Below are 17,891 nucleotides of genomic sequence, written 5' to 3'. Positions count from 1 at the left end.
GTCTGGAGGGGATCTGGCTCCCTGCAGATTTCCACCATTCAGAGGCTTAATATGCTGCTGGGGGACGTGGAAAGAGCTCAAGGTCAGGACCTATGAAGGGGGTTCTTGATCCTCCCTCGCCACTTGCTGTGGGACTTTGCAGAAGTCTCCTGCCACCTCTAGGCCTTGGGTTTGTCTTCTGTAAAATGGGCCAGCAGTACCTATCTTCATGGGGTTGCTATGAGGACAAATAACCTGATGCATGTGAAGCATTTAGCACAGTGCCAGGTCCATCGCTAGTGCTTCCTAAGCAGAAGGCTTTATTAGCAGCTTTTATTGGAGGAACAGGAACAGGCCCCATAGTACTTTCCGGGCACAGGGGAGGGAGACCAGGGTGAGGCCTGAGGCTGAAGGCTGGCAGCTTCCCAGAGGCAGGATTTACTCTGAATGAACATGAAGAAGATGCTAAACAAACACTTTCAGACAGCCTGCTTGCCAAGGAAGGGTCAGCTTAGGGATTGCAGAGAAGAGCAGGGGCAGGTCTTTAAAAAGCTCTTATCTTTTCCAGTGATGTGGGATAGAAGCCTTAGGACCATGTGCCACTGGGTCATCTCCATTGGATAAGTTCAGGTGTCCTGGTTAGAGTACTTTTGTGACTTTAAAGGACTCTAAGAAAACAACGCCAGGTTATTGTATAAACAGAGAAATTGGCACATTCTTTGATGGGGAGAGAAAAACAAACCGATGCCAAAGTCCAAGGCAGCTGGTTTGCAAGGTTTTGTAACTGCTGCCCAGCGGCTCCCAAAAGAGGCCTTAGCCTGTCCCCAGCCCCCTGCCCACCCCGGCCTCCTGCCCTTGGTCCTCTGGGAGCCCTCTGGACCTCTCCTCCCTCCTGCCTTCTTCCAGGATAAATGGGGCCGCTTTCCCTGGAGTCAGCCCAGGTGCTGCCCTGGCACACTCCCCTGTTCTCAGCCCATGGGAGAGGGTATTACAAAACCAGGTTTGACTGCCAGGCCACACGCATCTGCTCTCACCAGAAATGAGAGCAGCTGGGGCCTGTTTGCCTTCTCAGTCAAGAAGTACTTATTGAGCACTTACTGGGAGCTGGCACAGGCTAGGCCTCAGGCACAAGGCGGGGGAACAGGAACACTGGGGTCTGGTGGCTAAGACGTGGGCTCTGTTATGTGTTTCCTAAGTTTCAAGCACAGCTGATTAGATGATGAGGAGGAGGAATGACAATTTTCTTCTCTTCAGTGGATCATTCCCATCAGCATCAAACATACCATGTTATCTGCCTTTTTTAAAAAAAATTTTACTGGTGTTTGGTTGTTTTACAATGTTGTGTTAGCCTCCACTGCACAACAAAATGAATCAGCCATACACATACAGATATCCCCTCCCTTTTGGACTTCCCTCCCATTTAGGTCACCACTGTGCATTCGATAGAGTTCCCTGTGCTATACAGTATGTTCCCATCAGTTATCCGCCTTCTTGAGAAGCAATCCTCTCTTGACTTCCGTACCCTTCTCTGACTATAGCTGTGTTTCTCTCTTTCCCAATACAGCACATTCAAATCTCTCAAAAGTGTTGTTTGTACTTGGGTTCTCCAATTTCTTTCATCCCATTCTCTCTTGATCCCACTTCAATCAGGTTTTCACACCCTTCTCTTCATCAAATGGGTCTTGTCAAAGTCCCTGATGACCTATGCATTGCTAAATCCAAGCAGTGGGAATAGCAAGTGCAAAGGCCCTGTGGTGGGGAGAGAGCCAGGCACGGTCAAGTTGTAGGAAAGAGACCAGTGTGGCTGGAGCAGAGCAATGTAAGGGGACGGTAGCAAAAAAATGAGTGCAGAAGGGTAACAGGCAGCTGAAATGCTGATGGTCTTGAAACCATTGCAAGGTCATTGACTTTTACCCAAAGTGAAATGGGGATGCAGCATGGGTTCTCAGTAAGGAGGTTAAGTAACCAGTCCATGGTCACAAAATGACTAAGTGTGGATTTGAACTTGGATCTTTCTGACTGCAGAGTCCCTACTATACTGTCTACATTAGCGGTGTGACCTTGAGTTGGTCACGCTGAACCTGTTTTCTCACCTGAAAAATGGGGAGACTGATTCCTACTTCTGGGGCTAATGAAAATCTCACATTGGAAAGGTTTGCAGGGTGCCAGTATTCAAAAAAGGTGAGCCATGATAACAGATTTTCTTTTCAAAGCTCAGTGATACCTGACACAGAGTAAGTGCTCAAAATATACCTTCCAGCTGAAAGCTGTAAGAGCCCAAATAGGGACTCAGAGAGAAGGGGATGGGAGAAAGAGGGGGGACCATTCCCCATTCGTAGCCCTTCGTCTGCCTGGCTAGGTCTGGCCATAGCAGGTACTTAACAAAGAATTGTTGGATGAGTGGCTGGATGAACCCTGCCCTTCCCCAGGGCTGAGAAGGGCATGGTAGGCTCCCCAGCTGTCTCGCTGCCGTGGTCAGCACGGGGTCAGGGGTCGGCCATGCCGCCCTTACCTGCCATGCCGCCCGCCAGCCACACAGCACAGGGGCTGGGGCCTGTGTGGGCCTCGGGCGTAATCCAGTCACTCAGGAACACATAGGGGATGAAGTAGAGGCAGTAGCCAGGGACGTCCCGCAGCAGCATGGCACTGGCGCCCCGGTACAGCCCTGCCAGGCCTTCAGTCCGCACGATGGTTATGATGCAATGCACAGGCCCCTGGTAGGCTGGCTGCTCCCCAAGAGCTGCCACCCTGTTCTTCAAACCGAGGTTGGCTGCAAAGACAGGGCAAAAAGATGGCAAGTGACCTGGGGGCAAGAGAATGACCATTGTCTGGCACTGGAGTCAGCCCAGCCCATTGACAGTTCCCACTCACGTCACCAATTGATTTTTACCAAAACTTCTGACCATCTTGGCAGCCCAAACGGGGATTCTGAAGTCCCAACAGGGAGCTCCTGCCAGCATGTGCAGCCAGACTGGACAAAATCCCAGCCAGGTGATAAAGCACCTGTTGCCTTAGAATGCCCAGAGGTTCTCAGTCAACCATCACTATGTCTTTTTGAGTAGATGTGATTGCACGATGCCTTGGATCAAATATGCTGAGGCATACCAAGCTCCTTCTGGAAGCAGAGGCTGGAAAACCCAACACACTGTGTGTGTGTGTGTGTGTGTGTGTGTGTGTGTGTGTGTGTACTCGTGCATAGTGTGGTAAAAAGTGTATGAGATTTGGACCCAGACTGTCCTGGTTCCAAATCCTGGCCCTGCTTACCAACTTTCTGACCTTGGCAGGCACCTTTTTAGCCTTTGTTTCCTTACTTTTGAAAAGGGGACAGGCCAATACTGTATTGTATACTTGAAAGTTGCTAAGAGAGCAGATCTTAAACATTCTCACCACATACACACACAAAATGGTAACTATGTGAGGTGATGGATGTGTAAACTGACCTTATCTTGGTAATCATTTCACTATACATACGTGTACCAATTCATCACATTGTGCGCCCGAAACTTACACAAGGCTATATGTCAACTGTATCTCAATAAAGTTGGAAAATTGTATTTTTTAAATAAAAAAGAGGACAGGCTGTTGTGAGTATAAACAAGGTAATACCTATAAAGAGCTCAGCATGGTGCTAGGAACACTATAGGGGTGTAATGTTATCACCAGATTATTACTGAGACCAAGTTGACTGGTGTGAGTTGGGTGCAGGATGCACTGGCTGGAGGGCTGGACATGTTCTCACTGACTCTCTCCAGCCCTGGCCAGGCTGTGCCCTGAAACAGCTGTAGGGCAGTACTGGTGTCATTGGCCCCTCAAAGTCCAGGGGCACAGGGTGCTGTCTCCTTAGCTGACCTCTGGGGTCTCTGCTGGCAGATCATCAGTTGTTATATCAGTAGCTTCTTTACAGGATGTGTGTAGCCAGCAAGTAGCGACTCTGTCTGTCCCTCTAATTCTTCCATCGGGCTTCTTGCATCTCCCTGTCTGATGCCTGTCTACTCTGCTATGGATCTTTTAGCACAGCTTTGACTCATGGCCAGAGAGACCTCCTAGTCCCAGTGCAGATAAAGCAGACTCATGTTCTCAACTTTCCCTTCTTGAAGAACTAACATGACATGGCCAGGACAGAAACAGAATGAGGCTTGCCTGTGACCACATGCGTATTTTGCCAACTGGGTTTAATTCCCTGTAAGCACCCTCTCAATGGGGTTTTACACATGCTGGCTAAAAGACAGATCACTTTTGTTATATAGGTGAATATCCAAGCCCCCTACATAGCCCCATCTTTATCAAATGAAGGTTAGGAAAAAATACTCAGCTTCATGATGCCACAGTCCAAACCGGAGATTTAGGAGTAAAGTACAACCTGTCCTTTTCACTCAACCCGGAAGTAGACGAGGTCCAGGGGGAGGTTCCTATTTGCCTGGAAAGTATGCTTGAACAAACTAATCCTGTATTTTCTTTCTATGTTGGGGGAACAGAGGCATCCTGGCCACGTGCATTAGGCCAACTACAGCGTGGGCAGGAGGCTGAGTCTCATTCTATAGTCTATAGCAGGGAGTGAGCAGGGGTGGTGGCCACTTTTAGGGGCACAGGCCCCTCTGAGCTCAGAGCAAGATCAGACACTGTGGTCTTTGAGAGTCTACTGAGAGGTCACTGAACACCCCTTTCTCTCCCAAATCCACTATGATACCACCAGGGTCATCCTGGGAAATTTTGACACTAGCCCACATAGATGTTAATTGTCCCAGCATATAAACTTTGCCTGGGCCATGCTCATGTCAAAGTAACAGTGATCTGTCCCAGGAGTCAAGGTTTTCATGAATCAACTGTGAGTATGATGTAGCTTTCAGAAGTTACTGATTGAAAGAGAATGTCCTGATAACATTCTGCTTGTCTGGGGGACAGATGTTGAAAAAAAAACTTGTCCAACCTCCAACTGACTTTGTCAACAAAAACCCTGTACTTTTTTCCTTTTCTTTTCAGGATAAGCAATAAGGAAATTCTCTCACATTCTCCTAGGATTGTAACATAAGCGATCTAGCTTTTATTGCTTGAAAATGATCCATTTACAATTATTACAGCAATAGAATTGTCATGGTGACCTGGAATACTGACACAAGTCTGAACTGGTGGCCAAGGCCTTCTGGACACAAGTTGATACTGTGAAGCCCTTGGAACTCCTTCCAGCTCCCTCATCCCCAATATTTTTAAAGAAACTTTTTATTTGGAAATAATTTCAAATTTGCAAACAAAAAAGTACAAAAAAGGAAAACTGTACACAGAACACCTTTACCCAGATTCACCTATTGTTAACATTTTACCTTATTTGTTTTATGGTTTGTGTGCTCTCTCCCTCCCTCCCCCTCTTCTCCCACCCCGCCCCCCCACTTTTCACTCAAACACGTGTGTGCAATTAAACTGAACAGATGCCTTTGTCCCAATGCCTAAACTTTGCCTGGGCCATGTTCATCTCCAGGTAACAGTGACCTGACCTGGAGTCAGGGTTTTCACGAATCAGCTGCGGGTACAATGTGGCTTTCAGGAGTTACTGATAGAAGGAGAGAATCTGATAAAATTGGAAAAACACTTGGCCAAACGAGAACTGGCCTTGACATCAAGACCCAAACCAGAACCAAATCTGTACTTTCATTCTTCTTCTCCCAAAATAAGCAATAAGGAAATTCTTTTGCACACACATGCATACGTAATTTTATTCTCTGACCCATTTCAGGGTGAGTTACATACAAAATGGCCCTTTACCCCTAAATACTTCAGTCTGTGTTTCCTAAGACTCGGGATACCATTCTACATACTGTGGGACAACAGCCGGGTTCATAATCTACATGGACAATACTTGTATCTAATGTACTGCCTATGCTCATACCTTCCTGTGATCTCATGCTGACCTATAGAGTGTTCCTCCCCAACCCCCAGGACAGGATCCAGTCTATCAGGTATTATATTTAGTTGTCATGTCTCTTTAGCTTCCTTTCATTTGGAGCATTTCCACAGCCTTTCTTTGTTTTTTTTATGACACTGCCATTTTTCAAGACTACACCGCCCCCTTTCTTGTTAATAGAACTTTCCTTATCTGAGGCTTGTTTGATGTGTCCTTGTTATTACATTGAGATGATGCATTCTTGGCTGGACTTCTTCCCTGTTCTTAAGTCTCACCTTTTTTCCCATGAAGACCAATCACTCTTAAGAGCCCCCGTCTTCTCCTCTGGCCTCCTCTGCCTGTTTTTATTAGTTTCTTTTTAAACTGAGGTATAATTTACATTCCATAAAAGGTGTAGCTTGTAAGTGCACAGTTGGTGAGTTTTGACCATGGCATGCACCAGACACCATATCCTATTGAGAAAATGACGTCTTAGACTTGAAATAAACTGTTCTGGTCACTCAAGCAGAGCTAAGAAGCCTACCTAGCCTCTCCTGCTTTTCAAGGCAAAAGGATTCTGTGACATCAATGACGTGTCACTCAATGAGAAGTAAATCTCTTTTGGGTGACAGTTGTTACAGGCCCGCCTACTTTAGCAATAGTGGTATGGAAAATTCATAAGGGACCACAAGGCAGAAGACCGCTGGGATTCTGATCAGTTGCTCAGACCACAAGATGCTCTGTGGCTCAGCTGGGGAAGGAGTTGCCCAGGAGCCTTGGCAGCTAGACTTAGAAAAGCGCCGAATCAGAGCTTCCGGTAACTCTAGCAGTGGACCAAATTTAGTTTGTGTAAAACAAATTTTGGTGACCCTTAAGAACTGACTTGGGAGGTTGCTGGCAAGCAGCTCTTGGAAATATGCACAACTGATACATGTGGATTTGTCTTTGTGCAAGGAACCCAAGGAAGGAAGTAGGCACCCTGCTCACACTGAACCACTGTCCCTCAGCCTGTTGTTCTGGAACCTTCAGGACTTTGGCTTGGGGTGTACACATGCAAGTGAAGGGTTCACATTAGGTATATTTCCTTCTAGAACGAAATGTATTTAGTTTCTCTAATGAGAATTTCTTGTTCTAAGATGAGGATAAGATGATGAATCAAATTTTGATTATTTCTTATCATGATTATTTCTTAATCACTTTGCCATTAAGGCCATTTTTTGCTGTACTCTCTAAATCAAGAGCCTTTTACTATGATAGGTAGAGTTACACTCAGGATGCCTGTGGTTTTCTTTGTTTTCCCAAATTCATTTAGGGTCAACTCAAGCACCCTACACCAAGACGAGCAGGATGTTCAAAGTTGATACAATTGCCCCCCACCTGCTCCTAACCTTCACCTAGGAGCTTAGGAAGGCCTACACAGTTCTAAAAAGACCCCTCCTCCGGGCTCCCCTGCCTTGTTCAGCTCAGTCCCCGCCATCGCTCCTCGGACCACACACTGTGGCCGTCTGGCTCCACCGCTCAGCAGCAGTGTCTGGTGCCTTGCTTGCTGGCTCCTGCCTGGGCCAGGAGGTCCCTCTGTAGGCAGGTGCCTCTGCAGGGAGCTCTGCAGCGAGTGCAGGTGTCCAGGTTTGGCCACTTCTAACAGGTACACATGCAGCCACTCCTTGGGGGTCCTCCTACCTCAGAGAGGCTGCACTGGCCCAGATGCAGGCTGAGGTCCCCTCAGATCTGCCACTAGTGCCCCTCTTCTCAGAACCCAGGGTCCTGCCACTGCATCCCGCTGTACCCTTCCCAGACACAAACACGAACAAGTTTCACTTCTTTCCTTTTTCAGGCAATGTTGTTCAATTTCTTCAGTGGGTCATGACCTTGGAAACGGGAAAGTCAGCTGAAACACAGTGACTGGTCACTGATCCACTGAGGTAAGGAGGGCCCAGGCCTCAGGAGCCTCTCTGGAAGGGGGAGCGCCACCAGTCCTCCTCTGTGTGCCTATGTTAGGGTGGGGTGGAAATACAACATCATTTCTCAACAGGTCACTTTCTCCAGAAAATCCTTAACAAGTCCGCCACCCACTGATGAGGCCCTGCTGGTCCCCAGTTAGCGATGTGCAGGCTCACCAAGTGTTCTGTGTTCGAATGCCTCTGGGCCAGCAGGCTCTCAAATGGAAGGGGGCAGCATGGGGTTATTTCAAGGGACCCACCAACCCACAAGCATTATAGATTGACAGAATTCCTAATATATCTCACATACATGTCTGGCCATTTTTCTCACATGTGTAGGTGCTATCGTGGGAACACGATAACAATTACTTAAATACCCTGATGACCCATGGTAGCTTCTTGTCATATGTGTTTTCTTAATCTGTGGACACAAAGTAAACAGCTGTTCTATGGGTTGGACTCCATTTTATATATTTAAAAGGTACTTGTAGAAAAAGCTGGGACCCCTTGTCCATATCAAGGCTGGACCCCCTATCATGGTCTGTCCTGGCTGCTGCTGTTTTCTGAGCATGTTGTTTTGCCTTAACCGGTTCACTGAGTTTCCTGATGATAGGGATCACACACTGTGGCCTGTCCCAGGCACTGTGGCCCTGTGCCTGACACTGTGGGCCTTATGTGCCTCAACATCCATTCAGTGAACACTTGAGCATCTGATCGGCAGCTCTAGCACCGGGGCCTCCCAAAGCTTCACCTCCTGTGTTCAGCATTCCTCCAAGCCCAGCCCTGTCTGGTCCTTGTGCCAGAGACTATAGACGCTAAAAGAAACTTCCAAATCATAAGCTGCCACACTTGTCGAAGAAGCTATGGAAGCATCCAGTAATGTGGATGGACGTCCTCCAGCAAACAGGTTGGGTATAACCTCTGTGGTTTGGGTTTGAACAAGGTGAGGGACCCCTCAGTTCACTTCCCCAGGGTATTACCAACTGGGAAGCTCTGGCCCAGTTCCTGTTTCTAAAGAGTCCAGCAGTTTTCTCATGATCTAAAGAGTCCGTGATAGGTAGATGGTTTAGTAGAAAGAGCCCTGGATTAGGAGCAGCTGGGATTCGCTCTGTTGCTCAGTTGCTATTTACTGTACAACCTGGTGCAAAGGACTCAACCACACTGGGCTGCAGTTTCCTCATCATACACAAAAGGCGAAGAACCAGTGGCCTGTCCACATCATTTGGCTTTCGTGAAAATTGAGAATGTTGGCAAATGTACTTTACTAAAATGTGTGTTGTGCAAATGTACTTTACTTGAGGCAAATAGTTATCGTTCCTGTCTTTATTACCTTGCCCTGATGTGACTTCAGATTCCGGAAGTGCTGGACCTGCTAATCTCAGGCAGCCATGCCCTGCTGTCACCTGCCATAACCTGCCAAGCCTACTGTGGGAAGATTGTAGATACCGACCCAGCTCTGAGAACTACCAACACTAGTGTCAAGTCTAGAAATCAGGACAATATTTGCCCTTGTCAATTGATTGAAAGAACAAATGGATGTGTCCCCACTGTATGTAACTTACACAATGGTGTGTTATGTGGTGTACACCTTCATTAATCTTGGCAAGCTATGTGGGACCACAGTTTGAAAAATATTCAGTCACACTGTCCAGAACTCAAGGGTGCCTCTTGAACTGCATGGCTATATGCCTGACCTCTTCACAAACCTCCTCCCTCCACTTTTGGGTTGCCATTGCTCCAGCCCTCACTTCCTACTGGCACACAGCCTACTTGAGAAGAAGGCCCCGACTGTATGGTCCTGGCTAGTCTCCAGGTTTTAGTGCCCCTTATCACATTCCAAGGGTTCCTGCCTTCCCAGAGGCTTCCTTCTTTAGGAACTGAATGGAGCAATGCGTATCTCTTTACGGAGCTTAGCATCATTAATTCCTGCCCTGAACTGGGAAATTCTTAGAAAGTCCACTGTATCAAAAGGCTAACCTGCCTGGAGATAAGTATGCTTCTTGGCAGCCACACATCTTTATGGGAGCAATAAAACTGTGGTGCCAAAGAGACAAACTGATGTAGTCAGGGCCTCTGAGGCACAGTTGTTGACCTTCTCAGCCAGACATTTCAGAAGATCCAGGGAGAAATGGTTTCACCCCATTTTGCCATCATGCAGATTCTTGAGCTCACACGGGCTTTGTGTTCAGGTGTGTTGCTGATGATCTTACTTGCCCAGATCACCCCGCAGCTGGCACTCCCACTGTTACCATCCAGTCCAGCTTGTCTCCTCTCGGCATGTCCAGATATTAGGACCTTCTCCTCCTCGAATCCTGGCCACACTCTGTCCCTTTCATTCCATCAGATTATCTTAAGTATGGTAGAGTCAGGTTTCCTCAACTTCCTTCCTCTTGCCTCAAAATTCTCTCGCAATTGTCTCTTTCCTTCTCCCCTCCCAACTTGGAAAAGAAAGTCTTTTTCCTTCTTTACCCATTGGTCTCCGTCCCCACTGTCACCCTGACTTCAGCAACTCTCCCTCCTTCCCGACGTTGGTGACACGAGTCTCTCAGGACTGTGTTCCCAGGGTGTGGAGCTGCATGGTCCGGGGCGGAACAGCCCAGGGAGCATGGACAAGTCACTTAAGCCCAGCCTCAGTTTCCCCACCTGTCAAATGGAGAATGACAGTGCGGATTCCATAGAGTTGCTGTGGTGACTGAATCACAGGATTTGCGTTAGCACAGAGCACATGGCTGGGGCGCAATACTTGTTAACTACAGCTGTTAGCATCAGTATAGCTCCCTCCCAAACTCCTTCACAGCGTTTTCTCATTGACGTCTACGCTGGTGGTTATTGCAGCTCACCTTGGCATTTGCATCTAACACCGTGACTTCAGCTGTCACTTCTATGTCTGTCACACCCCCGTCTAGACCTCCAGCCCTGACATTCCATTTGCAGTCCCCCCCTCAACAGGAACCAAGGTCAAGTCCCCACGTTCTCACTCGAGCCTACCCCTCCAGCCAGGGTCCAAACCAGCAGCAGCGACAATGAGTGTGTGTGCTCACCCACTCCACGCCAAGCTCTGTCTTGCATGCTTCATCTGCTGGTTAATTCCCTGTGTGGGAGGTACCACTGCCCTCATCGCCACCCAACTTTGAAATCCTGGGTCATTTTTGACACTTCCCTCTCTCCTGCCTGGCCTGGTGGTTCTACACCATCAATGCCTTTTCCGTCTGCCGCTCCCCTCTACTGCCAAAGCCCGTGGCCCTGGGTCCGGCGTTCCCAGCCTCTCGCCTGGTCTGTGGAGCAGCCTCCAAATCAGCCTCCTCACCTCTACTAGTCCCACCCCCTTCCATCCCTTCTGAAGGCCAGGTTCACTTCCTTCCACACAGCTTTGCTCAGGTCACGCTGCTGTCCAAGACGCTCCTCTGCCTGCAGAATAGAAAGGAAACCCATACTCGGCTAAAAATCCAGGCTCTTCACAACTGACCCTGCATCTTCCACCCCTCCCCCCTCATCCTGCCACATGCTTGCCTTTCCTGCCACTGACTCTTAAGTTTTTTTTTTAATGTGGACCATTTTTTTTTAGCATCTTTATTGCAGTATAATTGCTTTACAATGGTGTGTTAGTTTCTGCTTTATAACAAAGTGAATCAGCTATACGTATACATATATCCCCATATCTTCTCCCTCTTGCGTCTCCCTTCCACCTTCCCTATCCCACCCTTCTAGGTGGTCACAGAGCACCGAGCTGATCTTCCTGTGCTATGCGGCTGCTTCCCACTAGCTATCTATTTTACATTTGGTAGTATATATAAGTCCATGCCACTCTCTCACTTCGAATGTGGACCAGTTTTAAAGGCTTTATTGTGTTTGTTACAACATTGCTTCTGTTTTATGTTTTGGCTTTTTGGTTGCAAGACATGTGGGATCTTAGCTCCCCGACCAGGGATCGAACCCGCACCCCCTGCACTGGAAGGTGAAGTCTTAACCACTGGACCACCAGGGAAGTCCCCTGCCACTGACTCTTTCCTTACATCGTTTCTCAGTCTGAAACACCTCTCCCTCCCTACATCCCCACCTCCAAATCCTAGCCAGTATTCAAACACCCAATCAATAGCCACTTCCTCTCTGGAGCCTTCCCGGTCTGCAGAGCCAGATTCTGAGGTTCCAGGGCCTTCCTGGGGCCCTTCTCATTCTGGTGCACACCTGATTCCCCACCAGACTGAGTGCTCCATGAAGGCAGGGGCTGTGTGTGTCTGATACCTGATTTACCTACTCTGCTTGGCTCAGAGCAGGGCCTCGGGAAATGCTAGTGAATGAATGAATCAAAGAGTGAATTCAATCAAGTGTAACCCTCAGCCCTTTGCCTCCAACTGGGCCTGGTGAAACTACTATGATGGTCAGCACAGAGTTAATGCTGAGTCCTCCTCTGATTCCCCAAACTCTGGCCTCCTGTGGTGTTGAGGGCTTTGTGATCTGCACATTAATTAGGCTCTTAATGAAAACACAGACCTGAAAGCTCCCAGATGGGGGAGGAGTGAGTGCCATTGGCCACTGGGCTCCAGGATGTGACTTGGCCCAGGCAGCAGAGGGACCTCACCCCTGAATTCCAGCTCGGGCCCAGCAGGGTGCCTAGTGAGGCTCATGCCTGGGCGAAGGGTAATGATAACTTGAAAACGGCACCTTCACAGGCACCTTACTGTCAAGGCCAGATCTGAATGAATTCAGGCCAAGTGACAGAGGCCCCAGGAGAAAACCTCCGTGAAGCTGGAAGAGTTTTCATGAGGATACCTGCCGTCTAGCATGTACTGGTAGGCAGCGCCAAACGGACCCTCCCTTTAAACTTTAGCAACTGCCTATGTAATTTGGTAAAACCCCTCTGTTTAACAACTTTCACAATACGTACCAAGAATCTTAAAAATGACTGTAGTCTTTGACCCAGTCACGAATCAAAGAGCCCACACATTTAGGGAAATGACTGTAAATGAAGGCAACTCTTTATGGACAAATTTGCTGATCACATCACTATTTTTAGAAGAGGAAGAACTGTAAACAACCTAAATGTTCACTAGTAGGAAGACTTCTAAATAATAAGTTTACTTGCATAGCTAACATTTATTTCGTGTTTTCAATATACCAGACATTGTGTAAGATCTTCCTGTGTTACATGTTATCCCATCCCATCCCAGTTATGAAGGAGCTACTCCTGTTACGCCTTTTATGCAGTTGAGTAAACTGAGGCTTGGCAACAACAGGTGGAGGTAAGATTAGAAGCAGGTGGCCTAACTCCAGGAACTGAATTCTTACTACACTGTATCATCCCTCTCAAAATGTGTGTGTGTGCGCGTGTGTTTATTTGATGGAATGTTGTACATCTATTTTAAATATTATCCATCTATTTTAATTTTATAATTCTATTTTAGTAACATGGAAGATGCTTCTGTTTTACATTGAATTAAGAACAGGATATGAAACTGTCTATATAAGTACAACCTCTTAAAACATTTAATCCATGCATATAGAACAGAAAAAGGAAACATATGAATGTGTTAACGGTGACTGTATTTGGGTGGATGGGCGCTTTCTCCCTCCACATTCAGACAGTCAGGATGAACTCAGTGGCTTTATATTTGCACGTCTCCAACCAGATGAGCTGAGTTCTCACCTCGCCATGGCCTCCTTTCTACTTGACACATGCCCCAAAGCAGGGAAGCCAGAGGCCTCTGGCACCTGCCTTCAGTACGTGGCTTAGTCTCTCATAGCTCGTTGTCTCCACCCGGGAAGTGGACTGGCAATTCTGGGGTAAAGCCACAAGCCATGAGCAATCCCACAAGCCCTGCACAGGGTAGCCTGCAATTACCCATCTCAGCCCAGTTATCAGGGAGAGCGGGCCTGACTCAGAGCAGAGACCACAAGCTCGCAGCCAACCGCAGCCCCACACTGTCCCGTCCACACGATGCTCTGGGCTGCATGGTGTTACGTTGGTTTGTGTTTGGTTTTGTTTTTACTTGAATTATCTGACAATTTCCAATCGGAAGACCCTGGGAAAATCTAGCTTTCTGCCTTCTCTTAAAAAGCAGAAGATCCAGGCCGCGCGGCAACAGTCAGCCGGAGCAGGGTTGCAGCCACCCCTCCGACAGGATCTGGGCAGCTTGCAACCGTGTGTACCGCTCCCGACTTGCCTTCCCAGCACCAAGGCCGACACATGTGCTTGAACTGCTGTGTTTCTAACAGCAGAGTGATATGGAAAGTGAAGCATGTTCTGTGTTTCAATAAAAAGAGGAAAAACGAAACACAGGCTAGGAGGGCTGTAGGTGTCCAAAAAATGGAAAAGGGTACATTTTCCAGGTACCCGTGCTTACTTATGTTACCTCCCTGGTCCCAGTGAGCCTTTGAGTTTTCTATCTCTGGCCTAGAGGGTTCCCGAGGAACAAGTGAAAGATAACCACATCCTTCCTCATCTTCTGGAGAGATTCCTGGCAGAAAGTACTGCCTGGTGACCCACTGCCTGCCTCCCATGCTTTATCCCCAATAGTTGATCCTGACCAGCACCTGTAGTCACCAAAGCCCTTTCCCCATGCATCTGGGGGGACAGGGGAAGGTAAGGAAGAGTGGGCCATGCAGAGCGGAGCTGCCCAAAGCCACAGGACTCAGACCCATCCCTCGGAGCCCACAAGCTATGCCCACTACTTGAACAATGTCATTTTGGAGACATGTTCCAAGTCCCCTTTCCTCCCTCAAAGTTTGCAACTGGTTTTGCACATGATGATTTTGTGCAAAGACCCAGATATTACCAAAGTTGTTGTAGCCTCAGCTTCTACAAAACCCTGGGGCAGAAGCAGAAATAGCATCAGTGGGCTCTGAGTCAGTTGCCTGGGTCTGTATCCCAGCTCCACCTTCCACTAGGGCAGTGACCTCAGGCAGGTGATGGAATCTCTCTGTGCCTCAGTCTCCCCTTTGTAAATGTCTAGGAATTGGGTTGTTGTGAAGATTAAACACACACTAAGTTCTTCGCACAGTGCCTGGCACATGGTAAGGGCTAAGTAAATACTGGCTCCTCAGCCCCCATAGCTGTGACTATTCTGGGTTAGTCCAGATCAGAGGCTCTAGGGGCACAGCTGAGGCGGACCCTCCAGTCTTGGTTTCTACCTTCCCTCCGCCCACTCAGGTCAACCGTTTTGTGTCCGCACTGCCAGCTAAGCCCCTGGGATCAGGTGATAATGACTTCGAGCTTTGCAGGGCTGAGAAAAAACTGTGTGCAGGACCTCCCTTGGTCTCTTATTAAGAGCCTTCCCTGAGCTCCCCAAAGGTCAGCTTCCTGGCACACTGGGGAAGACAGAACAAACACATTTTTATTTTCTGTTGCTGCCTCAAGCAGTTTACTTAAGAACCGGTTTCCTTCTGGCACCATGCGGATGAACTTACAGCCTGAGGCCATGGTCCCGTCTGTACAGGAGTAGGGTCAAGAAACCGCCTCCCGCCCTGAGATGCTGGAGAAGGACAGGGAGGGCACACCATCCCCATGTTCTCCCTGCTCAGAGGGCTTATCCAGGAAACAAGGCTCCAGAAGGGTCCCAACTTCCTGGACGGGCAGTTCCAGAGAGTCCCAGCCCAGGTGGGCTGTGCCTCAGGCTCCCATGGCCCAGGAGAGCAGGCGTGGGTGGCCCTCAGTGCTGCCCTAACTAGGTGCACGGTACTGACCTCCACGCTCTCCTTCCACCCCTCCCACCACCTGCCCCAGAGCCCTTCCTGACCCCCAGCCTGGCTGACAGCCCAACCCACTCCCTGCCACCCACCCTGTTTGGAGTGGCCCAATTCCTGTCTGCCCGTCTGCTGGACAGAGCACTACCAGAGGGTTGGAGTCTTTTGGTCATCTCTATGTCCCCAGCACCCAGCCCTGTGCCTGGCACACAGCAGGTACATAATTATGGTGTGTTGGGTAAATGAACAGGGCTAACAGTCATGCTGACCTCCCACTGTCGGGTGGATATTAAATGAGATGATGCACATACAGCACTTAACACAGTGTCAGGACACGATGAACACTTAGCAACTTTGGCAGCTGCTAACGGAGGCTGCTCAGCTCCCTAAAAGTGAGGCTCCTGCACGCCCAGCGTTGGGGGCTTTCTGGGGTCTGGCTGTTCTGCTCCTATCCTTCCTCCAGTCTCCGGAGGCTTCTAGTCTGGCCTCAGGGCCCCTGTAGCTCAGCCCTTAGCCTGCCAAGTCAGCCACCATTCTAGAACCCTCTGCAGGAAAAGTGTAGGTGGGTGAGGACAGAACAGAGGATGGAAGCAAACACTGTGGAGAAAGTTTACCAATTAACTTGCCTCCAAATGTACCGGCATTTATTGAGAAACACCTTCCTTGGTGTCTAGGCTGGCTGAGGGCCCCCTCACACGTACACAAGCATGCCTACCCCTCTCTCCTCCCCTTCCGTGGACAAGGCGCCCTGGTTGTGAAGGAGGTGGGGCTGCCCCCAGGAGCCTCATCACCGAGACTCTTGCAACATCTGGACCCCAAAGAGCTTTAAGGCCTATGGAGAGATTTCCTCTGCACCCTAGACTAACACAGCTTTTTGGAAGTAAGACAGGATAGCGCAAAAAACCAGCCTGGGGGCCAGGGCTCCTGGGTTCTAGGCCTGTCCATGATGCCCTTCATTTCTCTACATCTTTGCTTTTGCCTCTGGGATAGGACCAGATCAGCGAGCTTCAAACTCTTCTCAGAGGTGTGACCCCTTGGTCAAACTGAGCTGTACCAAGACACGATTCAGTATGTCAGGTAGATGGAGGCGAGGATCTGCCTGCCCCGTATCTCCCTGGGCGGCCCCCATGGGAGCACGCTCTGTGACCCTCCGGGTGAGCCAACCCGTCTGTTGCCCTGCATCTCCCCGCATGCTGACAGTGACCGTGAGCATCCAGCAGGTGTGGCTCATGTTCTTGGGGTGGCAGGGACCCCTGTGAGGGGCATCGGCACTCTGCTCAGAGTGTGTGCAGACCTGCCCTACACACCGCCCCGGCTGAGCAGGGAGTGCAGGCTGACTCGAGGAACCTGGGTTGGCGGCAGGAGAGGCACTGGCCTCGGACGCTCCTGAGTGAGCTTTTGCGGCTTCAGCCACGGGGCAGAGCCGACCCCCCCGCCTCTGTGGGCAGAGGGTTCACACGGAGGCCATTCAGAAGGCTGCCAAGGAGAGGGGTCTTACCCACGAGATCTGTCAGGTATGTATCTGAGGTGACAGGAAGGACCTGGGATGCAATCCTTCCATTATACGGAAAAGGAGACTGAGGCCCAGGAAGGGATAGTATCTTCCCTGAGGAGACAGAGTAAAATGAGAGCCAAGGACCAAACCCCAAGGTATTGAAATTTGTCTAAGACCCCCCAGTTCATCCTTCCTCTGGAGCTGGCACTTTCTGCTCTGCACAGCAAGTGCCTTCCCATTCTTTCCATCCTCCTTTATCAAAACTGCTCCAGGAGAAGAGTCAGAAACCTCCTTCCCAGCAGGGAGGAGATGACAGCTCCAGCTCGCGGCGCAGGAGTAGCTATGTAGCACATAAGAAATGAAGCTCTAATGGGACATCAAGGGTGAGGGAGGGGCGGCCCGCTTCATGGCCCTGCAGCCAGTCCAGCTTGAGGCCTCCCTGGCTGCACTCCCTGGTGTGTGGGGGGCAGGTGTGGGTCTGAGACCTGGGCAGTCACACAGGGCCCCTCACTTGACAATGCTCTGCTGTTGCCCTTTTAAAATTCTTACTAATTTGTGATCAAGAGATCGCATTTTCATTTCACCCTGGGGGGCTGCAAATTATGTAGCTGGTCCTGACTGGCCAGTCATTAATTGTGTGTCCTTGAATAAGTATCTTAACCTCTGGGAACTCCAGTTTTCTTATCTGTAAAATGGAAAAAATCACAGCACCTGCCTCAGAGAATTGTGCTGAAGATGAATTAAGAGAACCCATGCGGGGCTCTTTGCAAGCGCTGGGCGCGTAGAAAATCCTTAACCAGTAAGAGTTACCACTATAGATAAAATGATTCAACATAGATGCCCTGCTCCGCAAAAAGATTATTAACCAAATCCCAGATCTGGGAAACCAGGAAAGGGTCACAGGTCCCCAGACACCAGGCCA

The 17,891-nt window shown here is 49.2% G+C and overlaps 1 protein-coding gene across 2 annotated transcripts in view; it reads right to left on the bottom strand.

The window, feature by feature from the left end:
• SLC25A48 (solute carrier family 25 member 48) overlaps positions 1–17,891 on the bottom strand; it is a 42,726-nt gene that overhangs the window by 14,442 nt on the left and 10,393 nt on the right. For both annotated transcript variants that reach the window (XM_068535929.1, XM_068535930.1), the window contains exon 5: positions 2,492–2,749. In XM_068535929.1, the coding sequence (XP_068392030.1) occupies positions 2,492–2,749 (258 nt within the window). The remainder of the gene's footprint in view (positions 1–2,491; positions 2,750–17,891) is intronic.

The sequence above is a fragment of the Eschrichtius robustus genome, chromosome 2 (assembly GCF_028021215.1).
Source record: "Eschrichtius robustus isolate mEscRob2 chromosome 2, mEscRob2.pri, whole genome shotgun sequence".
Classification (NCBI taxonomy): domain Eukaryota; kingdom Metazoa; phylum Chordata; class Mammalia; order Artiodactyla; family Eschrichtiidae; genus Eschrichtius; species Eschrichtius robustus.
This window is presented reverse-complemented; position numbering and strand designations above follow the sequence as displayed.